This window comes from Ixodes scapularis, unplaced genomic scaffold (genome assembly GCF_016920785.2).
Source record: "Ixodes scapularis isolate PalLabHiFi unplaced genomic scaffold, ASM1692078v2 PGA_scaffold6__148_contigs__length_123643588, whole genome shotgun sequence".
Taxonomy (NCBI): Eukaryota; Metazoa; Arthropoda; class Arachnida; order Ixodida; family Ixodidae; genus Ixodes; species Ixodes scapularis.
In genome coordinates, this window is record NW_024609881.1 from 108,588,274 (window position 1) to 108,608,668 (window position 20,395).

Genomic DNA, 20,395 nt, shown 5'->3' on the forward strand with positions numbered 1-20,395 from the left:
TTTTGTGCCATGTTTGATATTTTTGTTTGCATTGAAATATTTTATGGATATTTTTAATTTTTTATGTATGTGTTGTATAACCTTTGTAAAACCTATTAAAAAAGTTATGGTGCCGTGAAAGGTTCGATAAGGAAATGACGACTGTGCAAAGTAGCATTGTGAAATCTTCTCAATTTCCACGCCTCAAGCTTCTCTATTTTATATCTCAGCGAAAGAAATTGTTACGGCGTTCATATCTAGCTGAATGTTTCTCCCAAGAACATGGCTTTCATATATATTTTTATCAAAAATATCTAAATTATGACCCGGACCATCATTGCATGAACTGACGTGGAATCACCCATGTGCATAATACCCATGAGAAATGGTCGTTCATGATGTTGACAAAAGTTTTTCACGCCAAGAAAGAAAGGATGATGCACGAGAGAAATAGAAAATATGCGGGACTGCCAAGTCTCCACTGCTACCCAATAGATGGCGCCAGTGTGTCCTCTCTTCGTAAGAGGTATTAAGAGGTTCCAAGGCACTCGGTCTTCAGAAGTTGCGAGTCTGTGAACGGGCCTCAAATCGCCAAAACAGACCACGAACACCAGAAGTATTGCGAGACTTTGAAATACCGTCTGTGTTAGACACCGATAACAAATCGTTATTTGAGACGATAATCAAAGGTCTTGAAAATTCGCACAAGCCTACCGTAACGATCGTCTATTACATTTTTAGTAATAATAAAGTAAAATTATGTTTTAGCGCAATGCCGGTGCAAATTCATCATATTTTGGCAAAATGTAGCAAGATGTAGCAGGTTAAGAACTTTGGCCACAGCGATCACATCACCGTATTCTGCAATTATCAACCATGTATCAATTTCGTTGCATTTTCGAAGACCTAGAGTTAGCAAGGATTTACTCAGTCCAGAAAACAGGATGGAAGCAAGCCACAGTCACTGACATCTTCTAAAAGAACTTCCCACACATTGTTTTTGTGCAAACTGGCTTGATCATTTTTATTTATTTATTTATTTATTTTTTCAACCAGTCCACACATACTAAGCACTCCTTGCCAGAGTGCCGAGTTCGTCCTAAGTGGGCTTAACCGTGACCATTCTCTCAATTCAAAGGGCTGCAAATAAAATGGGCACACTTTTCAAAAACAAGAAAACAAATAAATAGTGACCGGACCTCGTAAAGATGCAGCCGTTCTAAAAACACTGAGTGCCTCCAAGAATGCAAGCAAGTTACCGCATTTTCCAGACCAGAGTCCTAAGGCTATACATGTCTAAAAGATGCAATTGTCTGCAGTGCGGACTACTCACAAATGCAAATTATACAAAAAACATTTTTTTCCTTCTTTCAAAACTGTTGATTGATTGATGGATTCTGTGAATTACAGTTATGTCCACAATGATTTCTCTGTCATAAGACATCCTTCTGCACCAATAAACCAGGCATTATTCAAGTTTTCAAGGAAGCAATTATGGAATACAAAACTAGGTGCCCACCTGGTTAGAATACCCATTATTTTATTCCTTATGTTACCCCAAAATTAGTTACGGTATTTTGGCTTGGTGAACGACGAGTGGCAAGCTATAATAAACCTACCTTTTTGCAGAAAAAAAATCTTACGAACGTGAAAATTAAAAAGGGGATACCAGAAATTTAAGCACATAGGCGCTCGTCATCAAATATAATATGCTTAAGGCAGACCAAGTATATTACTTCAGACTTTTACAACCGATACATAAAAATAGACTTTACACCGCACCAACAGACAGCCCACGTGCATATGCTATGAGAAACCCAAAACAAAAGATGCGGGCCATAAGAACCAACTATGGCCGACAAACTTAACTTTCCAAACAACTGAAACTCAAAATAGAATGGATGCATAAACATTAACTTTAATAATGTGTTTTCTAGTTTTAAAATTGATTGCAGAAGGTTCTTGGTTGGCAGTGCATTAAGAACCTCACTATATGTATAGCTAATTTCAAGCTTTCATTGTAATGCCATCTGAATTTGTTGCTGTGACCCAGATGTCGGATAAATAAGAATGCATTCTATTTTTCTTATTTTTGGTTTTTCACACATTTACCAATGTTTATAGGATTCTTTTACCAAATGAATGTAGTGTCAATTTTCTTTTGTTACTTTGACTTTTGTTTTTTAAAATTGTGTAATGTTTTTGTAGAAGTGTTATTACATAACTATATTGAGCTGCTGAACTTAAGGGGTCAGAGGCTTCTTCAGGCACCATGCCTTTATCTCTACACCCTATGCAGCAAACCCGCAAAACAATAAATACAACAAAGGTGTGACGTGTAGAAGAATTTGTTTAACATACAAAATACAGTGCAAACTATGCACTGGTTGCAAACTTTTCAAAGAAAAACATTTCCTTTCTCAGTCGAAATTTACCCCTGCAGGCAATACACCGGGGACAAACTATAGTTAGGAAAATACGGTAAACTTAAGCCCTCCATCGAAGAGGCTAAATGCAAAACGGCTCCGATCACAACCTACTTTCTTGAAAGACTGCCCCGTTTTATTCCCAGCCCTTCGTCTCGTGGCAAAGTACACTGCCGTGCATCGAAGTGAGACACTCTGATTCGTGACATCAACAACGCTATGTACACCTTCTAATATACATCCCCCCCTTCAGGCAGCCGTCAGACGTCCGTCTGCTCGGTACCTTCTGTCTTCCGCCGCCTCTTGCTCAGAAACATGAGCAGCATGAGCAACGGCAAGTACACGAGGCTAAGGCGGAAGAGAGTGCGCGAGGTCGCGCTGTCCGGTTCGCGGTAGAACCTCCATGCGCGGAAGAGCAGGTACGCATTGAGTGGCAGGGTGTCCACGGCGAACGTCCACGTCGTGAGGTCCGCCAAGGGGGCGGCCACCGAGCAGAGGAGCAAGAGCGCCACGCTGTGGCGGAGCGCCACGGCGCGGCACAGCTCCGGGTGGGTGACGGACATCATGCGGTAGCCTGCGCGCGAGTAGTCCGGCCGGAGGTTCCACGAGAGGGCGTTGAAGTGCGGGAACTGCCACGAGTAGAGCAGCGCTCCGAGCACCCAGACCCCTGCAGGTTGGGCACGGCAATTTACTAAGATGCACATCGAATTGGAGCGTAGCACCGAAGTTGTCGTTTGTGACGCGGTTATTAGCACTAAAAGGTTTCAGCACAGGGTGGTTCTACGAAATGCCTTTTCCCTTCTGGCAAACCACATTCCTCCGAGTATAACGACGTCTGCCACTTTTACCACTTGGTTACCCGCAGACGCTTAGATGCTGGCATCGTTTTTGGTTTTGGTGAAACGCCGAAGTGTGGCGAGCCGCTCCATTGAAGAGAACTTGGTAAGTATGATCCGAGACGTATCTGGGTTGCATACGTGCGAGCTTAATCGGATTTGCTTTTCGTTGAAGTAGCCCCTCGATTGCCGGCTTGAAAAGTCAGAATAAAGACTAATAGTATGCATAAAAATTGAGCACCAGATGATGCTCCTATGTGTCGCCGATCGCTCCGACAGACGCGGCCGATCCCGACGCAAAAAAAAATCAACCAAGCTGGAAAACGCTACCACGTGCATAGATAGACGCACGGTGCAAGTTCATCCATATGGCGTCCGGTGAGATTTCTAGCCGGAAACAACACATGAAACCGCTCTATATGTTCTGCCATATTATCGTTGTTGAGGTGGCTGTTGTTGAAGGCTATTTCCGCGTGACAATCTTTTTTTTACCAGAATTTCACTAGAAAGCTCGTCGAGGAATCTCCGCCACTGCTGTATGGCAGAACTGCACCAAGTGACTCCGAGAAATTGAGAGGGCCTCTTGAGAGACTCTACAAAAACCCATGAAAGAATAAAAAGACACTTAAGGACAAGGACAGACAGCACAGTTTTTTCAACTAGCAACAAACACTTAGAGACTCTCTCTAGAAGACTCTCTCAGAGCGGTTCCCTTAGAGTGAGAAATTGAGAGACACTCCGAGAAAGAAAAACTGCACATCTTTCCGGAGCACTGTAACCACGGCAACTCACCTGGGTGGTTGAGGGAGCCCGTGGCGGCGGCCCAGCCCATCATGGGGGGTATGGCCCCAACCAGGGAGCCCAGCCAGGTGTTGACAATGGAGCAGCGCTTGAGGGGCGTGTAGCAGCCCACGTACAGGCCCAGGTTGGCTGCCCCCAGCCAGGCCGTCGCGGGGTTCACCCCGAAGGCCAGCAGACTCAGACCCAGGGTCCCGGAGGCGGCAGCAAACGCCACCGCGTGCAAGGGGCTACGCAAGATGGTGCGTGTTGCTTGCACTTTGCAGGCTGCAACTGTGTCGGTCTACAGACCCTTTTTGAAACCCATCCAGCAACATCGGTGGTCGCCACTTCTTGGGCACTAAGCATGCCCTTTCACACACTTGCTGCGTTCAGAGCGACCGCTACGCTTACGAACTAATGCAACCAGTTAGCACAATGAATTACTGCGGCAACAAAGCGCCAAACGGCCGTTTCGTTCGAGTTTGTTTGCAATGCAAGGAGTTGAGCTGGGCTGAACTTTTTCACTAAGTTTGGGAACGAACAAAGCGACCACACCGACAGACGAATCGTAGGTCGAAAAGAGCTTGGCTGCGCACGTTGCATGCCGGTTGCGGTTCCAATTATTTGCAAAAAAACATGCCGTCGGTGGTGATTGTACACGTGGCCAGCGTGATGAAAGCTCATTGTTCCGCGTAGAACGCTATCCTTGACTGTGAATTCTCGTTGTGTGTCGCTATGATAGCCCAGCACGTCCTAAGGGGAGATCCATCTACTCGCATGGTGATGTCGTGGAGGCACCCTCAAGACAGCAGGAACGTTTGTGCCATCATGTTTCTTTACCTCGACTACGGCGGTCCTTTTTTAGTATTTGTGTCCTCTAACATCGCCCGGCTTTCTTATTTTGCACACTCCATGCATGTGCTCAAGTCCAAGGTATTACTGGTGCAACACCACCTTCAAGTGTCGACTTTTAAACCAGTTGCTCAATATTGATGAAATTTGGAGGGTGTATTCATCTCGTTGCCTAAATGCACTCTATGAAATTTCATCTCTGTAGGACTACATTCCGATAAGCAACAGGGGGAGGTACACAGCTATTGATGTAAGTCGCCTCACTTGGCAAGGAAATCTATTGTATAAAATTGCTGGAAAATATTGAGCATTTCTAAACTTCAGCCTTAACTAGAATATATGGTGGGAGGGGGCTATCTATTGTTTACCTTAAAATCTGCGTTTTTTTCTATGTGAAATGTCAATGTGAAAAGCATTCCACATAATGGGGCATTTTCTCCTCATCAAAATTCTACATTTTGGCAAAAAGAATGTTATTTAAATAGAAAACTAAAGTACCTAGCCCCCTTCCTCATTATATTTCAGTTCAGAAACACCCGCAGCAAAGAATACATTCAGCGATTCATTGAAATGATAGATTTCCTAAAGCGAAAGTTGCTGCAAAAAAGTGAAACTGAGAAAAAACAGTTTCCACACCACTACATTTGCTTTTACTGGTGATGGTGGCAACTAAAAGGCACCAAGAGCGTAGATGCTGCCTTCTGCTTACACCCAATCTCCTGCATGGCTTTGCTGAGTGAGTCCAAGCTTAAAACGCTTTCTTTGAGTGCCATTTTGTTGTCGGCATCCGGACATTGATTGTGAAATGAGTGAGGAATTGGGTATGGCTTGCAATACACGAACCAACATCAGCAAGTATGGGCGGGGCAAGCATCATCGAAATGCAAAAGCAGACAAACCCACACGACGTTCTATAAATGAATGATGGTTTTAGTCAGTTCTGTGTTTAATCAGGGCGGGCTTTTCGATTCTTGGCCATATGCATAGCCTCTTCTAAGTGAAAGCTTAGAAGAGGTTCTATGGTGTTCTTGCCTTAATAAAGTTTACTCTCGAGCAAAGATATTTAATGTACTGAAACTGCAAAAAAACGCTCTTTACAACGAGAGTATGATCAACATTCTAGGGCATACCGGTGGAAAGCCACAGCCAGTTTGAAAATAGGAAACAGAAGTTTCACATTTCAAAAACACGTGATTTTGCATCCTTGGCTGAACGAAAATGTTTTACTTCTCTGTAAATACTTCAGATATTGCAATAAAAATTTGCAGGAGTATACACTATTAGTCGTGGAACCACAATACACAAAAATAAAAAAATTTGTTTTTTTCTCTAAAATTGCCATTTCGAGGCGTGTATGAAGGACGTGAATTTTCACGCATTTTATCACCCGAGAAAAGTGATTAGTGCTAGCATTCCTGAACGCTCACAACGTCCATGTGATCACGAAATCGTATCCAAACCTTGCTATATCGCTACTAAAATTAGATTGCCTTCTGTAATCATTGAAAAAGTGCAGTGAAATTTGTACTATAGTAAAACCTCGTTATAACATAATGGGATATAACAAACTATTGGATATAACAAAGCAATCATAATTCCCCTTGCTTGCGAATAGTGGGAAGAAATGGACAGTGGCTATAACAAACTAATGGTTATAACGAAATAATTACAACCGCTCCTTCAACTTTGTTATAACGAGGTTTTACTGTATTGGTAAAGTCATGCCTTAAAGTTGTGATTGTCTAAGACTGCGCGTTACACATTTTTCATTTTTCATCCACTCAGCCCCACAAGCCTATGCTGGAAAAATAAAAATGAATAAAGCTTGAGGCTATAGAAAACTGTTTGTCCATTTTCTGCCACACCAACGAGTGGCAGCAAAACCCCTTCATTTTTAGAGACACCGTGTAACAGCTGACTGCAGCGGAGAAGTGACTGCCGTGATGATGACCTGCTGTGGTTGTTGCAGTGGTTACAGGAGTGTGTACGTGCAGCGCAGAGCTGTTGTTCCTGTTGCTCCGGTCACAATGGATGTAGTCGTAGCTAACGCACTGATTGCAGATGTCTGAACCAGCCTGACTGGACGCGAGTCCTCGCTGAAAGCCAATGCAATCCTCGAGTCCAATATGTGCTCGGAGAATGTGCCAAAACAATGGCAAACTCGAACAACTGGAACAGCAGCTACTAGATGCAACGCACTTTCGAATAAGGTCTGTTAGCGACTTCTTCGAAATCGACGGTACCTAGCGGCTTGAGCGGAAAGCCGTAACGGCAGGTCCGCTTGCCAGCCTTCTCGAGCGAATCAGATCGTTACAGCTGCCTGGCGATCAACGACGAAGTTGCGAAAGTGTGTGCGAAAACACGTGTTTAAAATCGCAAATGCTCGGCATTAACATGTTGATGCCATGTTTTTAAGGCTGGCATGAGGGGAAGCAGACGTGACCCAATGCATCACCACACTGGAAGTGCTAGCCTAACCCTCGACCACCCCTGCCCATAAGTAAATTGATTTTCTAGTTTAGGCACTAACCGAGCAGACCCGAGCCATCCATTGATGCGTAACTATGAGCCACACACTTCCAAGTACTATGTGCATTATTGTTTGAGGTCCGTAGACTTTCGTAGCACTTTGCTACATCAACGCCAGGTTCAAAAGAGATTCGTTGGCTTTGAGTCGAGTCGTACGAGGGTTCCTTCAAATCAATAAGTTTGAGATCTCGTGTATTAGATAATTGAAGAACCTACGCATTGTCTTATTTTTTGCATTGGTAAAATTGACATGATTGACAAATTGACATTGGTAAAAAAGACATGACAATAAAGGCAGGAAATAAGAAAAGACCTGGCGAATCAAAAGTTCTTTGCGCCGGCGGACTGCACCGGCGACGCACCTGAGCACTCCTCGCACCAGAACCCGGTTCTTCGTCCGGTTCATCTGGGAGTCGTACGGAATTTCCAGGAACTGCGGGGAGCAACGGGAAAGGAGAAGACACCATTCTTAATAACAGACGACCGAAGAGTAACTTGCAATTCTTGAAAAACGTAGCTTCGAGATGGTACCTGCTTGGGATCTCACCAATATTTGCGAGTCTGCCAAGGTTGTCTCCCGTTCCAGAGCTCATTTAAGATCCACAAAACCCTCAAGTAGTGCAGTTAGTTAGGTCACTAAGTACACCATCACGAGAGCTAAATACCACGTAAGTCTAACACACTTGAGATAAGTAGCAAACGTCAATTTTGAAAGCAACGACACGATTTACCACTAAGGTGTGGCTAAGTGTTGCATTTGGTTTGTGAAGATGTTGATAGGATGGTTCATGCTGATCAAAGGGAAGCTGAAACACTTCTTTAAAAAACGAATTAGAGGTGAATTTCGACATATTTTTATCCCGTGAATCTGAATATAACGTACGTTTTGCCCAAAGATGTAGCTAAACATGAGAAAACACGAAAAACCTTTCACCAGTCATGACGTCATACTAGGATCTTTGAGCCGTCAAGCAAGTGTCGCTCGAGTGGGCAGCGCGTGCAATTGCGAGCCTGCCAGGTATATTCCCCTGCACTAACACCAGTCCTGACGTCTCTTTCTGACCTTTTTGATAATAGCAAGAGTGCGCATGCATAGCTTTGACAGGCGCTGAAAATGCGCGAGCGAAAGCGGGGACCCCTAAAACTCCTTATATGACATCACGCCTCAGGAAGGAGGGGCTTCAGCGGTACTTTGAGAATTAATTTCTGCAGCATCCATGCAGCGAATCGGAAAATAACCTCGATATTCATGATCCTGGAGGCCAAATAAAGACAATTTAGGTGTTTTTCCACAAATGTAGAACCACTTCAGTTTCCCTTCAAGTCCTTTCTTTTTTCAGTTAAACAAAACCATTGTTGTGGGTCACCGAGGCTCTTGAATAAATAAAACAGAAAACAGGAGAAGGGTTGGAACAATTCTCCTTCCTGTTTTCTTTAAATCAAGCAGATAAAAGCTCTGCAGCAATATTTTTGTCTTTGGTTTTAAAGAGGTTACAGACCTTTGTTTGTAGAAAAATTATTGTTTTTGCTCGTAACTTCTGATTGACACAGGTTTTCTTTTGTGGTTTACAAAGAAAATGCACCACTCAGCTTCACCCTTACGGTAAATTACTGCAGTCTAGTACACAAAACTCTCCAATTTATCTAAAGTGGGTGAAGTTCCCCTTTGTCTCTACAGTCCATGGGCAGAGACGTAAAATTTTCCGATGCCCCATGCTTTTAAACGGGAGGGATTTTTGCATAAAAAAATAGATCCCGCTCAGTGTAAGTGCAATGGAGGTATAGAACCCCTTTTCTTCTTCTTCTTTGGGACAAAGAGAGTTTTGGGGGACTAAACCACCGGCTAGGTGGCGTAAATTGCTACCCAATTCAATGTGTTCAACAATATCCATCCATTCAGGTTGGCTCACCTGGTTCAGGGCATTGGCTGCACAGGAAGTGAGGCCAGTGCCCAGCATGGTGAGGGCTAGCACCCCCGGGTCGAAGACGCCAGGCGCAATGGCGTAGCCAGCCAGTGTTGTCGTCACCACCAGCCCTGAATACGTGAAGGAAACACCTTTCGGAATGTGCACCTAAACTACAGTGCCTGGAAAGTGTCTCGAGCTCTTTGCCGCATCCAAAAAGTGGTCCCTCAATTACCGCCCACACACTAAAAATGGGTCCTCGGCTGCCACCCACATATCAAAAATGGTCCCTCAATTTCCACCCACACATCAGAGTGGTCCCCCTCAATTTCTGCCCACATCCAAAGGCCCTTCAATTTCTCCCCACACATCAAAAGTGATCCATCAATTTCCATCCACACATCAAATGTGGTTCCTCAATTCCTGCCCACATCAAAATGGTCCCTCAATTTGCACCTGCACACCAGAAGTGGTGCCTAAATTTACACCTGCACATCAAAAGTAGTCCCTCAATGTCTACCCACACGTCAAAAGTGGTCCCTCAATTTCTACTCACACATCAAAAGTGATCTCTCAATTTCGGCCCAAACATCAAAAGTGGTCCCTCAATTTTCACCCACACCTCAAAAGTGGTCCCTCACTTTCCGCCCACATCAAGTGGTCTCTCAATTTCTGCCCACATCAAAAGTGACCCCTCAACTGCTGCCCACACATCGGAAGTGGTCTCGAAGTGGCAATCAATGATGTCACTGTAGCCGAAGTGTCATGCTGTCGGATGTCACAACCTAGACGTTTGTTGCAAGAAGTACTGGCAAGAAGTAGGAGCGAACGTGAGTGTCGACGTCGCCGCAGAGTCCCAACTTTTGACTACCGAAGCTTTTGTGAAGTTTCAAGCTGGAGAGCGACCTGCAGCAGAACAGGCGCCTGCCACGTCAACCACCACGGCTGAAACACCACCAGAATCGCGGCCTGCGACAACATGACACTTTTATGACGCCACCGGGCGGAAATCATGGGAGCACCTTTTCGGACGTTGTAAATACACCAGTCGGAGATACGTTTTATGCACCGTACCCCTGCTGACTGCATTCTCAACTGAAAGGATATATGTGACAAAACTATGTAGACCAGAAACAAGTGCTTGATTATGCCTTGAATATACACGAATCAAAGTGGACATAATTCCCCGCCCCAAGCATGCACAATCGTCTGCTTGCCATTTTCCCCCTGTCCCCGCCTCACCGGTGAGACGCATCTTGCTGAGTGCCATGTAGTAGTGCGGCAGCTTGGACAGCTCTGCCCTTCTCCGGTGCCAGTTGAGTGGGGGTGAGGCGGCGGTGGCCGGAGCGGTGAACTTTTCTCCCAGATCCACGAGCGGCCCACCATTGGACATGTGGAGCACCGACGTCGGAACCTCGCCGAGGTCGATGACCTGTCCCGACCGTGCCAGGAAGAGCAGCGGAGGACCGTCGGGGGATTCATTACGCTCTCGAACGGGCTTGTGAGGTGCTTCGTCCACAGCCACCTTTGGAGCAGAGGTGGTCGCATGACCCTGCAATGATGAGAAAGGCCAGTATGAGGAGCCACGCTTGAAACACCAGTTGCCAACGAACACTTGAAAAGGCGCAGCAAAATAAGGCACACTCTTCTGGCTGCTCAAAATCCTGTACCAACATATTGGTTGTAAACATATAAAAAAGGCCACGTGCAAAGCACGCAAGGCAGTATGGGAAGGCCCTGTCAGCTCCTCCTTGCTCTTGCAGCATCTGCCACATGAAAGAGAGACGGTAGTGCAGTTGAGCGCCTGCCCTCGCCCACGCTTCCCCTGTAGTCTACTATCTACTACAGCCAGTTCTATACATCAATCCCAGAATTCTTCACTGCACCGCGGATGACACTGCACGCTTATAACAGGCCTATTGGGCACCCCTACATGCATAAAACTGACACATTGTGGTCAAATGCCTTACTACACTTGCTTGCGCTGCTGTAGTAAGTGCTCATAATGGTGAAGCTAATTTTAATGGTACCTTTCCCTGTAAAGATGGTATATCACAAAATTGTTGACATATTCCCAGAATCAGCTTGTTTCACGCTCTGCAAAGATGGTGATGAACGTCTTTTTTTGATGGCAGGACCCAGTAGAGGGTAACTCTTATGACGTGAGCGCTTACCTGCCAAGGCTGTAGGCAGTGGACCTTCTTGATGTAACTGAGCCGGCCCTTGGTCTTGATGATGTGAGCCCGCATCAAACTTGTTGGGAGCACCAACATGGCTCCCAGGGTAGCTCTCAGGGCTCACCTCATCGTCGCTGTGATTAACGAAATGGTCAGACGATACTGCACCACTTGCTCTTTAGAGGTCAGGGGAGCAAGGTCAGTTGACTACGTCTCGAATATCTAGCTCTCATCGTACTTCGCACGGTAAAACTCAAATGCTTTGTGGTTCTTGTTATTTGGAGGAAGTAAAAAAGGCACTCTACGTCCTCCAAATCGTATTTGAAGGGGGATTGCTAACGTTGCAGTCCAAGTGACCATCTGCCGACACTGCTCTGGGAAGTCAGTCAACGACGTTAGCGGTCACGGTGGCTGAGTGAAGCCGTTTTGAATTATGCCATTTATTATTCGTACTCACCTGTATATTTCTAACGTGGTTCGTGAGTTCGAGTAAAGGAAAATTGAGTCGCAGCACATGCCGGCACGCCGATCTCAAATCACGACTTGCAATGGCTGGCGGCCATCTTGAAACCGCAGCGCCTCCTGGAATTGGAAAAGGGCAGAGACTGAAACCGAAACATTAAAAATGGGACCGATTTTTTTTTACCTGCTTCACTTTGGTCAAGCCACTAAAGCAATCTTGTTAGCAGCTTCTTTTCATTCGCATCATTCCGTCATGTATATGTCACTGTAAGGTAAAATAACTTTCCGGGACTTCTCAGGGGAGGTCTCGCAAACCCCGGCCCGGCCCGCGAGGGGCTCAAGCCGGCCCAAAAGAAGCGCGCGTAAAACCAACGGCCATCGTGACACTTACCAAACAATTAAAATATATATATATATATATATATATATATATATATATATATATATATATATATATATATATATATATAAAGAAACAATGAAAAAGGCCTTGGGAGCAGTCCCCTCCCAAACCCTCCCCCAGACAACGGCCAGGATCAACTAATATCCACCGGAGTCTTCGGCCAGTCGGACCTTCGTGGACCCGAGGGTCCGATTTCAGCAGGGTGATCTCCCAACTCCCCCCCACCCCCCATCTCTCCAGTAATTTATTCGTGCACTCTCCCGTCTACCCAATTAGCAACATAATGAATTTAAAAATATAGTATATCTATAAATGTACAATATAAACAGGACACAACCTTACATGTTTGCTGTATTTTTGTATTTACTCATTTAGACTTATGTCTTGATTATTCCTTCGTTTATATTGTCTTATTTTATTTTCTGGCAGTTGAGACCGCAGCAGATCCCTAATTCCGACCCTCAGCCAAAACATTTGTAGAGCCCTGTGGACAAGGAAGAGGCCAAAATAAAACAAGTATAGCATTCCATTCCTTTTATTAAAAACATCCACACTTGACAGGTATGTACAACGTCGAAACTTCAAAACATTCACGCAAATTCTCTCTGCAAAAAAAAAAAAAAAAAAAAAGGAAGAAAGACGAAATATTTAGTGCTATTGTAATGAAACGTTGAAGCAAGGACTGGCCAACATGAGATGATATGACAGCTCCAACAAATAACAGACTAAGCCAAAATCGCTGTATGGAAAGCACAAGAGATTGATACAAATTAGAAAAAGATGTGCTTCAAAGCACAAGCAACAAACATCATGCTCATTGCCCCTAACAGCATGCTTTGAAGGCCTCTTCCTGTTTTGAGCATTGCCACTTGCTCAAGTCCTTTCATAGTTGGCAATGATTGGCTCCCCATCTGTTCTGCAGGAAGGCAAATACACAGGCTTGATTTAGAGTGCATGAAACGAAAATTGGTTTCCCATAGAAACAATGCTAAAGGTAAGTCAGCACCATCATGTTTGTCAAAGTTCATTTGCCTTCCATTAACTTTAATATTCAAAGATAATTAACACAGTTCCCAAAGTCAGGCTTTTGAATTGGACAAGGTAGGTCAAATCCCAGCAGCTCAAACCCAGCCCAACACAGTACACAATAAATTGGCTCCACTCTGCAACTGGGAGGACGCTATGCTCTGTTCACCCTTAAGCTGAGACTAGAAGCTCTGCCTTCAACATGCTAAGTGTGAATGCAAAGGCACGTGCAACCAAAGCATAGCGGAAGCCAGTGAGCTCACGCTGAAGGCGGAGCTTCAAGTTTCAGCTTAAAGGTGAACGGAGTATAGCAATTACAACGCTGCATTATTCACCACTTCCTGCACAACAAAAATGAAGAACTAAACATGCTTTTCTTTAGAGGTTAACTGGTACCAGCACTTGCTGGCACCCTTTCGAGAACCCTGCCACATCTGCTCTAAAGGTGGTTCATGCTAATGGTCAGATTCTGATCATCGACCTTTAAGGATGGTTTGCACACTTGCAATTGATTCCGACCGACTCCTATGCAACTGGTTTTTAAGCATTGCTGCTACGCAGCCCGCTGTAAGCTTTCACAAGCGCCTTAAAAACTGGCTCTGTCAAAGTCAGTCGCAAGTGTATGAGCAAGCCTCTAGGGTTCACCAACGCTTAAACAAAAGCCGAATGAAATTCATGCATGCAAAATTGTCAACAGTCCACTGATGCTTTGATCAGAAAAAAGGCAGTCTGCCAGGGTCACTCTTGGTCGCTGTGTACATCAGCTTGAGTGGACGACCCCTCTCCCGATTCGCTGCTCCCAGATGGTTCCTTGGGCTTGGCTGTGAAGAAAGTTGTGATCTCCTTCTGCCACGGAGGGGTGGGCCGTGGGCAATAGGCATTGCCACCGCTGTACCTGTCTGGAAGGGAAGGTTGCAGCCACTGCACTCTCGGCACCACGCTTGGACCATAGAGCAACATTACAGCCCAGTTACGGCTCAAGACGTGCAGCAGTAAAGGCTAGAGGAGCGAGCTGATAGCTCTGGTAGTGGCTCCCGGTGCATGAGAGTCTGCCTAAATGCTCATGCATGCACCATGCATGAGCAAGACACATGCACTTGTGGCCTTCACTGAGGTACAAAGTGCAGCACTGCACCCAAGCAGCACACATGGTCCTCTGGATATCCTCAGGATGTCCTGACGTTCCAGGGATGTTCTATGGATTTGTATAGGACATCTGTGCTGCTAGGGTGGTAGCATATCATTGGCTCTTCTCTTAGAAACGGAAGGATGTGGTGCAAAGTGCTTATCCTGGGAACCAACCAAAGCAGTAAAATTTGGTGCTTCTTATTACCCTGTGCAAGTAATATGCTAACAGTGTTGCAAGCGTAACTTCTAAGGTGAAACAGAGTAAACTTACTCGTCATAACTTCTTTTATCACCTAGTTGGCACGAGGCTTAGATATAGTTTGGACCGGGAGGGGAACAAGATATGCGGAGTGCAAGTTCGTCTGCTTCTTGAACAGTAGTTGCTATGACGTCAGAATGCGGAGCCCTTATTGGCCGATTGAAAAGAATTGTGTTTAGACCTCAAAGCATCAAGCATTGAGGTCTACCCACTGTCCTTTCAATGAAAGCTTGGCGTTGTTCTGATGTCACCGCAACTCCTGCGCAAGAAGCGGACGACTTGCTCTCCGCATACGCCAACAGAGAGGCTGCTACACACCTTGTTGGTAAGTCACACCCAGCCTTAGACATTGTTTAGCATACTGAACATCCCTTGCCATGGTTTCTTATCTCCTGTCCAGCTCAGTAATTAAGGATGATAGTATATTCCTTGATTTAACTGTGCTTCTGTCTTTTTAACACCACAAGCTCTACTGAAAAATGTTAGCCAGTAGCTAAAATCTAAGAGTCGCACAGACAGCTATTCCCCAACAAGACAACAGATTACATGCCTTCCCTTGCATCAGAATTTCCGGCCGCTTTGAGGGTGGCCAGCGAGACACGTTTTCATGCTATTGCTTGTTTCAACCCCCACTTTATAGCAAAGTGGAAGCCTTCACATGACACAAACACGAGCATGTAGCCCTGAACGGTGCTTGCACTGCACGAGTTCACGCCGCGTGCCTGGCAGAGAGACGTAGCCCGGCAACCACTTTTGTAGCTTCTGCTATGCTTGCACTTTAAGTAAAACTGAGCTTAGCAGTCCGGAGTGTGAGATGAGAGAGGGAGAATATAGATTACATTACAGAGAATTAGGGAGACCGAGACAAAGGGAATCAATGGCAATGAGGTGCGCTTGGGGCGGAACAGCACTGGTCAAGCTCCAGACATGTGAACGACAGGCCACCCAAAGGGTCGCAAAGATGGCCGAATTATGACGTCTAGGATGGTCAGGGACTCAAACAATATAAACACTTGTGCTTTGCCCACAGAGGACTTTGGAGCTCATAATACTAGGCGCTTTGTGCATAGCAAATTTCGGCAGGTCACCATTCGGCTATCTTCCCGACCCGTCGGACGTTAACATGTCACGAGTCTAGCCCTCCGCTGCAATGCACTACACTCGGGAACAAAGCGCTCGACGTATCATTCCGCAAACGGCAATGGGCACTCGGTTAGATAAGTCGCGTTTCTTCTAAATTGCGACGCCTACCGTTTGCGTTCTTAGAGCTGCTAGATGACCCGGCTCGCGATGACGAGGCTCCTGGACTTCTCATGGCCTTCGAGGGTGCCTTGGCACCCACGGCTGAAAACGCAAAAAATAGTAACTGGCTGGAACGACACTTTCTCTCGGAAAGAAATAACACATCCGACGTGCTCGTTCTAAAGATCCCAGGCAAGCAGTCGTACGGCACCGGGAATATCTATCTGAAGGCGGAGACGCCGTGACGTCCAATCGGGCTGACGAACTTCCCACTGTATCTAAACAAACGCAGAACACAATTTGATCCAACTAGCCGACTAGCCGAACCCCTTGAGAAAAGTGTCGATTGGCATAAAGGAGACATCCAAATTGGCTCACCTTTCGAAGCGCTGTCTCCCTTCGTCCGTACCATTTTGCAAAGGTTTACGTTCGAAACAGTTTTGGTAAACAAACAAACACGGAACCCACCAAGCCAACGTTACATCGAACGTCGAAACACGAGCGAAAGAGGACTGCGAAGTGGCGCCAAATCTTGCAGTCGGCGCGAGTTCCCGCCTTCCTTCCCGCCACTGACCGCTTCCCGCGAAAAAAAAAGCCCCGCACTAAAACAAAAAAAAAAAAAAGAAAAAAGAAAAAGGCTTTTGTAGTTATAATTGCAAAATATTAAAATTGCTCGAAATAGGCTCCCATATTTATTGGTTAATATTGTGCTAAATAAAGTACGGCGTCGTTTAACACGTTACATATAATAATGTTTTTCTGCGGAACTCGGCGGACCGCCGAACGCGCCAAGTTCAAGCCGAACATAGTGGCCGATCAGAGTGACGAAGAGCCCAGCGACGGACGGGATCCTAGTGCAGTTTTACAAAGCATGGCACTTTAGATACATACATTGAGCTAAAGCTTTAGGACGTGTGCTTTGAGTCTACCCACTAATCATTCCAACCAGAGCTCGATGTTCTGACGTCCTCGCACGCTTTCCCTCAGTTTGTACAGGCATCTATTGTTAGTTATCACAATTAAAATGTATCCTACTAACTGCCATCGAGTTCATTCATAAGTGCTCGGCAACTGATCGCTGTCTCTGCTCTCACACTGGGCGTAAATCGCCGCAGCTATGAATTTTTACAAGGCTTACTAACAACTAGAAATTCGTAACAAACTACTCCTTACCCTCTAGCTCGAATTATTTTAACTTGTCCATCATGCCACAAACCCCATTAAAACAGCTAGTTATGCCTTACAATGCTGCACGTGTTCTGCTTTTTTACTAATGAATTTATATATCAGTTTCACGTTCATACCATTTTGTTCTCACAAACTCTAGCCATTGCTAATTAGAAGTACTTCCCCAGCTTTCCTTTGGTGTGTATTGACCCCAGGCAGGCACCAAGTCAGTGACCATGGTATGGTCGCAGTGATGAAGGAAATGCTCATGAGCACAGATGAACGTAAAAGATACCCGTCCGAGAAGTGTCTCCTTTTCGTTGATCTGCAGTGTGCACACTTTTAGTGTGCATCTGTTTGGGTGATGCGAGCCTGTGGGAAGGCCCACAACTGCTGCTGTTGTTTCAGTCAAAGGGAAGGGTCGGCAAGGAACACTTCACCCCCAACATGCCAACCACAAGACACAGCAGTGCCGAAAGGTGTTGCAGAGAAGGACAGCTCATAAGGACAACCCTCCAGCGAGTGTTTCTGGTTTCCTTCGTGTCCCAAAGCCTGCTCCGAGCACATAATTTTTTATTTCTTCTTTACAACGGCGCCTCTAGGAACCTGTGACCCCTACGATATCATCACACAGAATAAGCTTTGTGGCAAAATATTTTATTGCAACACGCCGTAATAATTACTTTGAATAAAAAGAAACACTCTGGTGGCAGGCAGAAGCCTTCATTTGTTAGACTATCACAGAAGTGCCGCAGTTGGGTTTGGATAAATCACGAGCGTTCAACCTCCTCGGCGCAGCACTAGCAAGCCATGATCTCCAACTTGCACTTAAGGCAGAGCAGAACGGCACAAGTTTGGCCATCACAGTGCTTCAGTTCTGCAAAATAGTTCTAGAGAAAGCATCTTGCCATTCATTTATATAGGGCATCTGAATTTAAGTATAAAGTGCTATAAAAATGCGACTGTAAATGTATAAAAGGCACACAGTGCAATAAGTCATGTAAATCGGTTTAAAAGCTAGGTACCAGTGCCCTCAGGCGTAAGGCGAGAGTGACAACACCGACTGGTCTAAGTCCAGTGAGCATAAACAGCAAGCAACATTGGGCGACAGAGATATATGCAAAAATGTTCTCAGTGGCCCCACAGTGACCGGAGGCCGAGAATTCTCTCTTCGGTTTGTAGCAATTCTTTCATATCACTAAATATTGAGAAAGGCAGGCACAAGGAATCACCTGAAACTCAAAGGCCAGGTGCATTGAGAGACGGGGCTCACCAACTGCCAGAAACATTGTAAAATAAAGTAAAAAAATAAAATATACTAAAAGCAAGTTTTAGCAAGCTTTTCTTCAACCTTTTGTGGTGTCTCATGACACGTCAGTGCGAGCAACAGAATAGAGCGTGGATCAATTAAAACACCTCTCCAAATAAAAAAAAATAAAGACAGCAAGCCAAGGAGTTATAATTTTCATGGTGGTTGACTGCCTGTCCCAAAGCCAATCCCACATATTTCAAGAGAGCAACAAGTGGTCACAATGCCGTAAAACAAAGGCACATGTATCGAACCGGTTCAGTAGTCTTAAGAAACGCAGACAGCCACCTCTTCCAGCTTATGCTTCCTATAAAACGCATTGATCGTCTCCAGGACTGCGTCCAGAGCGACGATATACTGCCCGCAGTCCGCGAAAAGCTGCTTCGTGTAAGCAGGATGCCCGGCGTCCTGGGGCGTCGGAGCCAGGTCCCGCTGAAAGGCCTTCATGGAAGGCATTGCCCTCGTGGCCACCGCAAAGATGCCTCGCACCAGCCAGTTATGATGCGGCTTCAGCGTTTTGCCGTACGCCGCTCCGGCGCAGTCCGTCAGGCTCTCCTTCCCGCTGTGGATCTCTCGTAGCAGATGCACGATGAACTCGAGCGCCCTCTTCAGCCACAGCAGGGCCTCGGCTGCAAAGCCGCTCAGCGCGTTCTTTCCCTCGTCCACTTCCTTCTGTACCATGCTGAGGAGGGTGGCGAACTGAGCGGGGTCAGTGCTGAACTGCTTGTTCAGCTTGTCGATGTTGCCCTGGATGTCCGCTTTGATCGGGGAGAAGACGGTGGCTCCAAGAACGTTGAAGACAGGCAGAAGGGACCGACAGCAGTCAAGGAACTTCTGCGTTTCGATGGCTCCTTCTGGCATCTCCAGCTCGACAAAGCTGTGATCCATGGCCGAGAAGAAGGTTTCCACCTGTCTGCCGGCTTCACCCAACTTGACTACTTTGGGGCCATCCTGGTCGACGGCGGCATTTGCGGCGTCGGACATGCCTGATGTGAATTTTAAAAAGAACACGTTTTTTGGGCACCTATTTTGGACAATTCATTAGAACGAGAGTTTAGTCATCTAGGTGCAGGACGAAGGAAATACAGATAGGTTATGGTGGCTCATCTTATTCGTACAAGGATGATGAAGATAGAAAGATTGGGTAGTGCAAGGTGACAAGACTCAGAACCACCTGTAGCATCGCATGTTCGTCGACGGCTCTAGCAAACCTTTCGCAGCCGGTCACTGTCCAGCTACATAATGTGAAACGTCATTCATTCTCGTTCTCTATAAGTACTTTCGATGGCAGACCTCTCAGCTGCAGACGACGCGTGGGGATCGGTCGGCGAACAGACGTGGGCGATAGGTGACGAGCGACAGCCGGCGATAATTTCACGTGTACTACCAGACCTATTGCAGCGCTACAGGACGCCTTTGTATACACTGTACTAGTCGCTTAGTGAGTAATTGGGAAATGTTTTGATTGCCCCGTCACACGTAAAACGCTTATCCATTGTACGATTTTGATCAGTGATTATGACGCTGCTCTCTTCCTGGATGCCAAACGGCACCAGTACCCATCCCGCTAGTTAACCTCGCTGCAACAAAATCAACGAATAAACCGAAAGCAGTTACGCACATATAATGACAAAATTCACAAACCTTCTTAGCACCAAATCACCGTTACCCAATTCACCACCAGACGACCACGTGACCAGGGCGCGCCCGAAAGGTAGATCAAACACTCGTCCTAATGCATCGAAAATAGGCAGTAGCTTGCGCCCTCTTTTTAGTGTAGCTACCACTATTTTTAATAGCGGAGGTTATTTTGGTATTTGATGCTTTGAAGTGTTTAAAGTAGACAACAGAGGATTTTATTTTATTTTTAACATAATTTTCCTAAATTTTGTTAGCTTAATTTAAACAATTTTTGA

At 45.7% G+C, this 20,395-nt stretch overlaps 3 protein-coding genes across 3 annotated transcripts; all 3 read right to left on the reverse strand.

Annotated features, from left to right (window-relative positions):
* Positions 1–979: 979 nt before the first annotated feature.
* On the reverse strand, positions 980–12,075 carry LOC8035099 (protoheme IX farnesyltransferase, mitochondrial). The gene is made up of 7 exons (XM_029987369.4): positions 11,941–12,075; positions 11,481–11,617; positions 10,549–10,858; positions 9,313–9,437; positions 7,765–7,835; positions 4,034–4,269; positions 980–3,072 (listed from the first exon to the last, which is right to left on the reverse strand). Exons 2-7 carry the CDS (start codon positions 11,577–11,579, stop codon positions 2,666–2,668), a joined length of 1,248 nt encoding a protein of 415 aa, XP_029843229.2. The 5' UTR covers positions 11,580–11,617; positions 11,941–12,075; the 3' UTR covers positions 980–2,665.
* Positions 12,076–12,867: 792 nt separating this feature from the next.
* LOC8035095 (PCNA-associated factor) lies at positions 12,868–16,607 on the reverse strand. Its single transcript, XM_029987368.4, has 3 exons — positions 16,382–16,607; positions 16,013–16,105; positions 12,868–14,273 (listed from the first exon to the last, which is right to left on the reverse strand). The coding sequence occupies exons 1-3, from the start codon at positions 16,413–16,415 to the stop codon at positions 14,113–14,115; spliced, it is 288 nt and encodes a 95-aa protein (XP_029843228.2). The 5' UTR covers positions 16,416–16,607; the 3' UTR covers positions 12,868–14,112.
* Positions 16,608–17,811: 1,204 nt separating this feature from the next.
* Positions 17,812–20,216, reverse strand: LOC8035096 (pleckstrin homology domain-containing family A member 8). The gene is made up of 2 exons (XM_029987367.4): positions 20,124–20,216; positions 17,812–19,465 (listed from the first exon to the last, which is right to left on the reverse strand). Exon 2 carries the CDS (start codon positions 19,461–19,463, stop codon positions 18,747–18,749), a length of 717 nt encoding a protein of 238 aa, XP_029843227.2. The 5' UTR covers positions 19,464–19,465; positions 20,124–20,216; the 3' UTR covers positions 17,812–18,746.
* Positions 20,217–20,395: the final 179 nt, after the last annotated feature.

Coding starts and splice junctions, on each gene's coding strand:
- LOC8035099 (XM_029987369.4), bottom strand. CDS start 11,579: ATGTTGGTGCTCCCAACAAGTTTGATGCGGGCTCACATCATCAAGACC. Junction 4,270..7,764: donor CTGGTGCGAGGAGTGCTCAG/GTGCGTCGCCGG, acceptor CATCTTGCGTAG/CCCCTTGCACGCGGTGGCGT. Junction 3,073..4,033: donor GGGCTCCCTCAACCACCCAG/GTGAGTTGCCGT, acceptor CCCAACCTGCAG/GGGTCTGGGTGCTCGGAGCG.
- LOC8035095 (XM_029987368.4), bottom strand. CDS start 16,415: ATGGTACGGACGAAGGGAGACAGCGCTTCGAAAG. Junction 16,106..16,381: donor GGGAGACAGCGCTTCGAAAG/GTGAGCCAATTT, acceptor TTGCGTTTTCAG/CCGTGGGTGCCAAGGCACCC. Junction 14,274..16,012: donor CAGCTCTAAGAACGCAAACG/GTAGGCGTCGCA, acceptor CTTCCCTTCCAG/ACAGGTACAGCGGTGGCAAT.
- LOC8035096 (XM_029987367.4), bottom strand. CDS start 19,463: ATGTCCGACGCCGCAAATGCCGCCGTCGACCAGGATGGCCCCAAAGTA.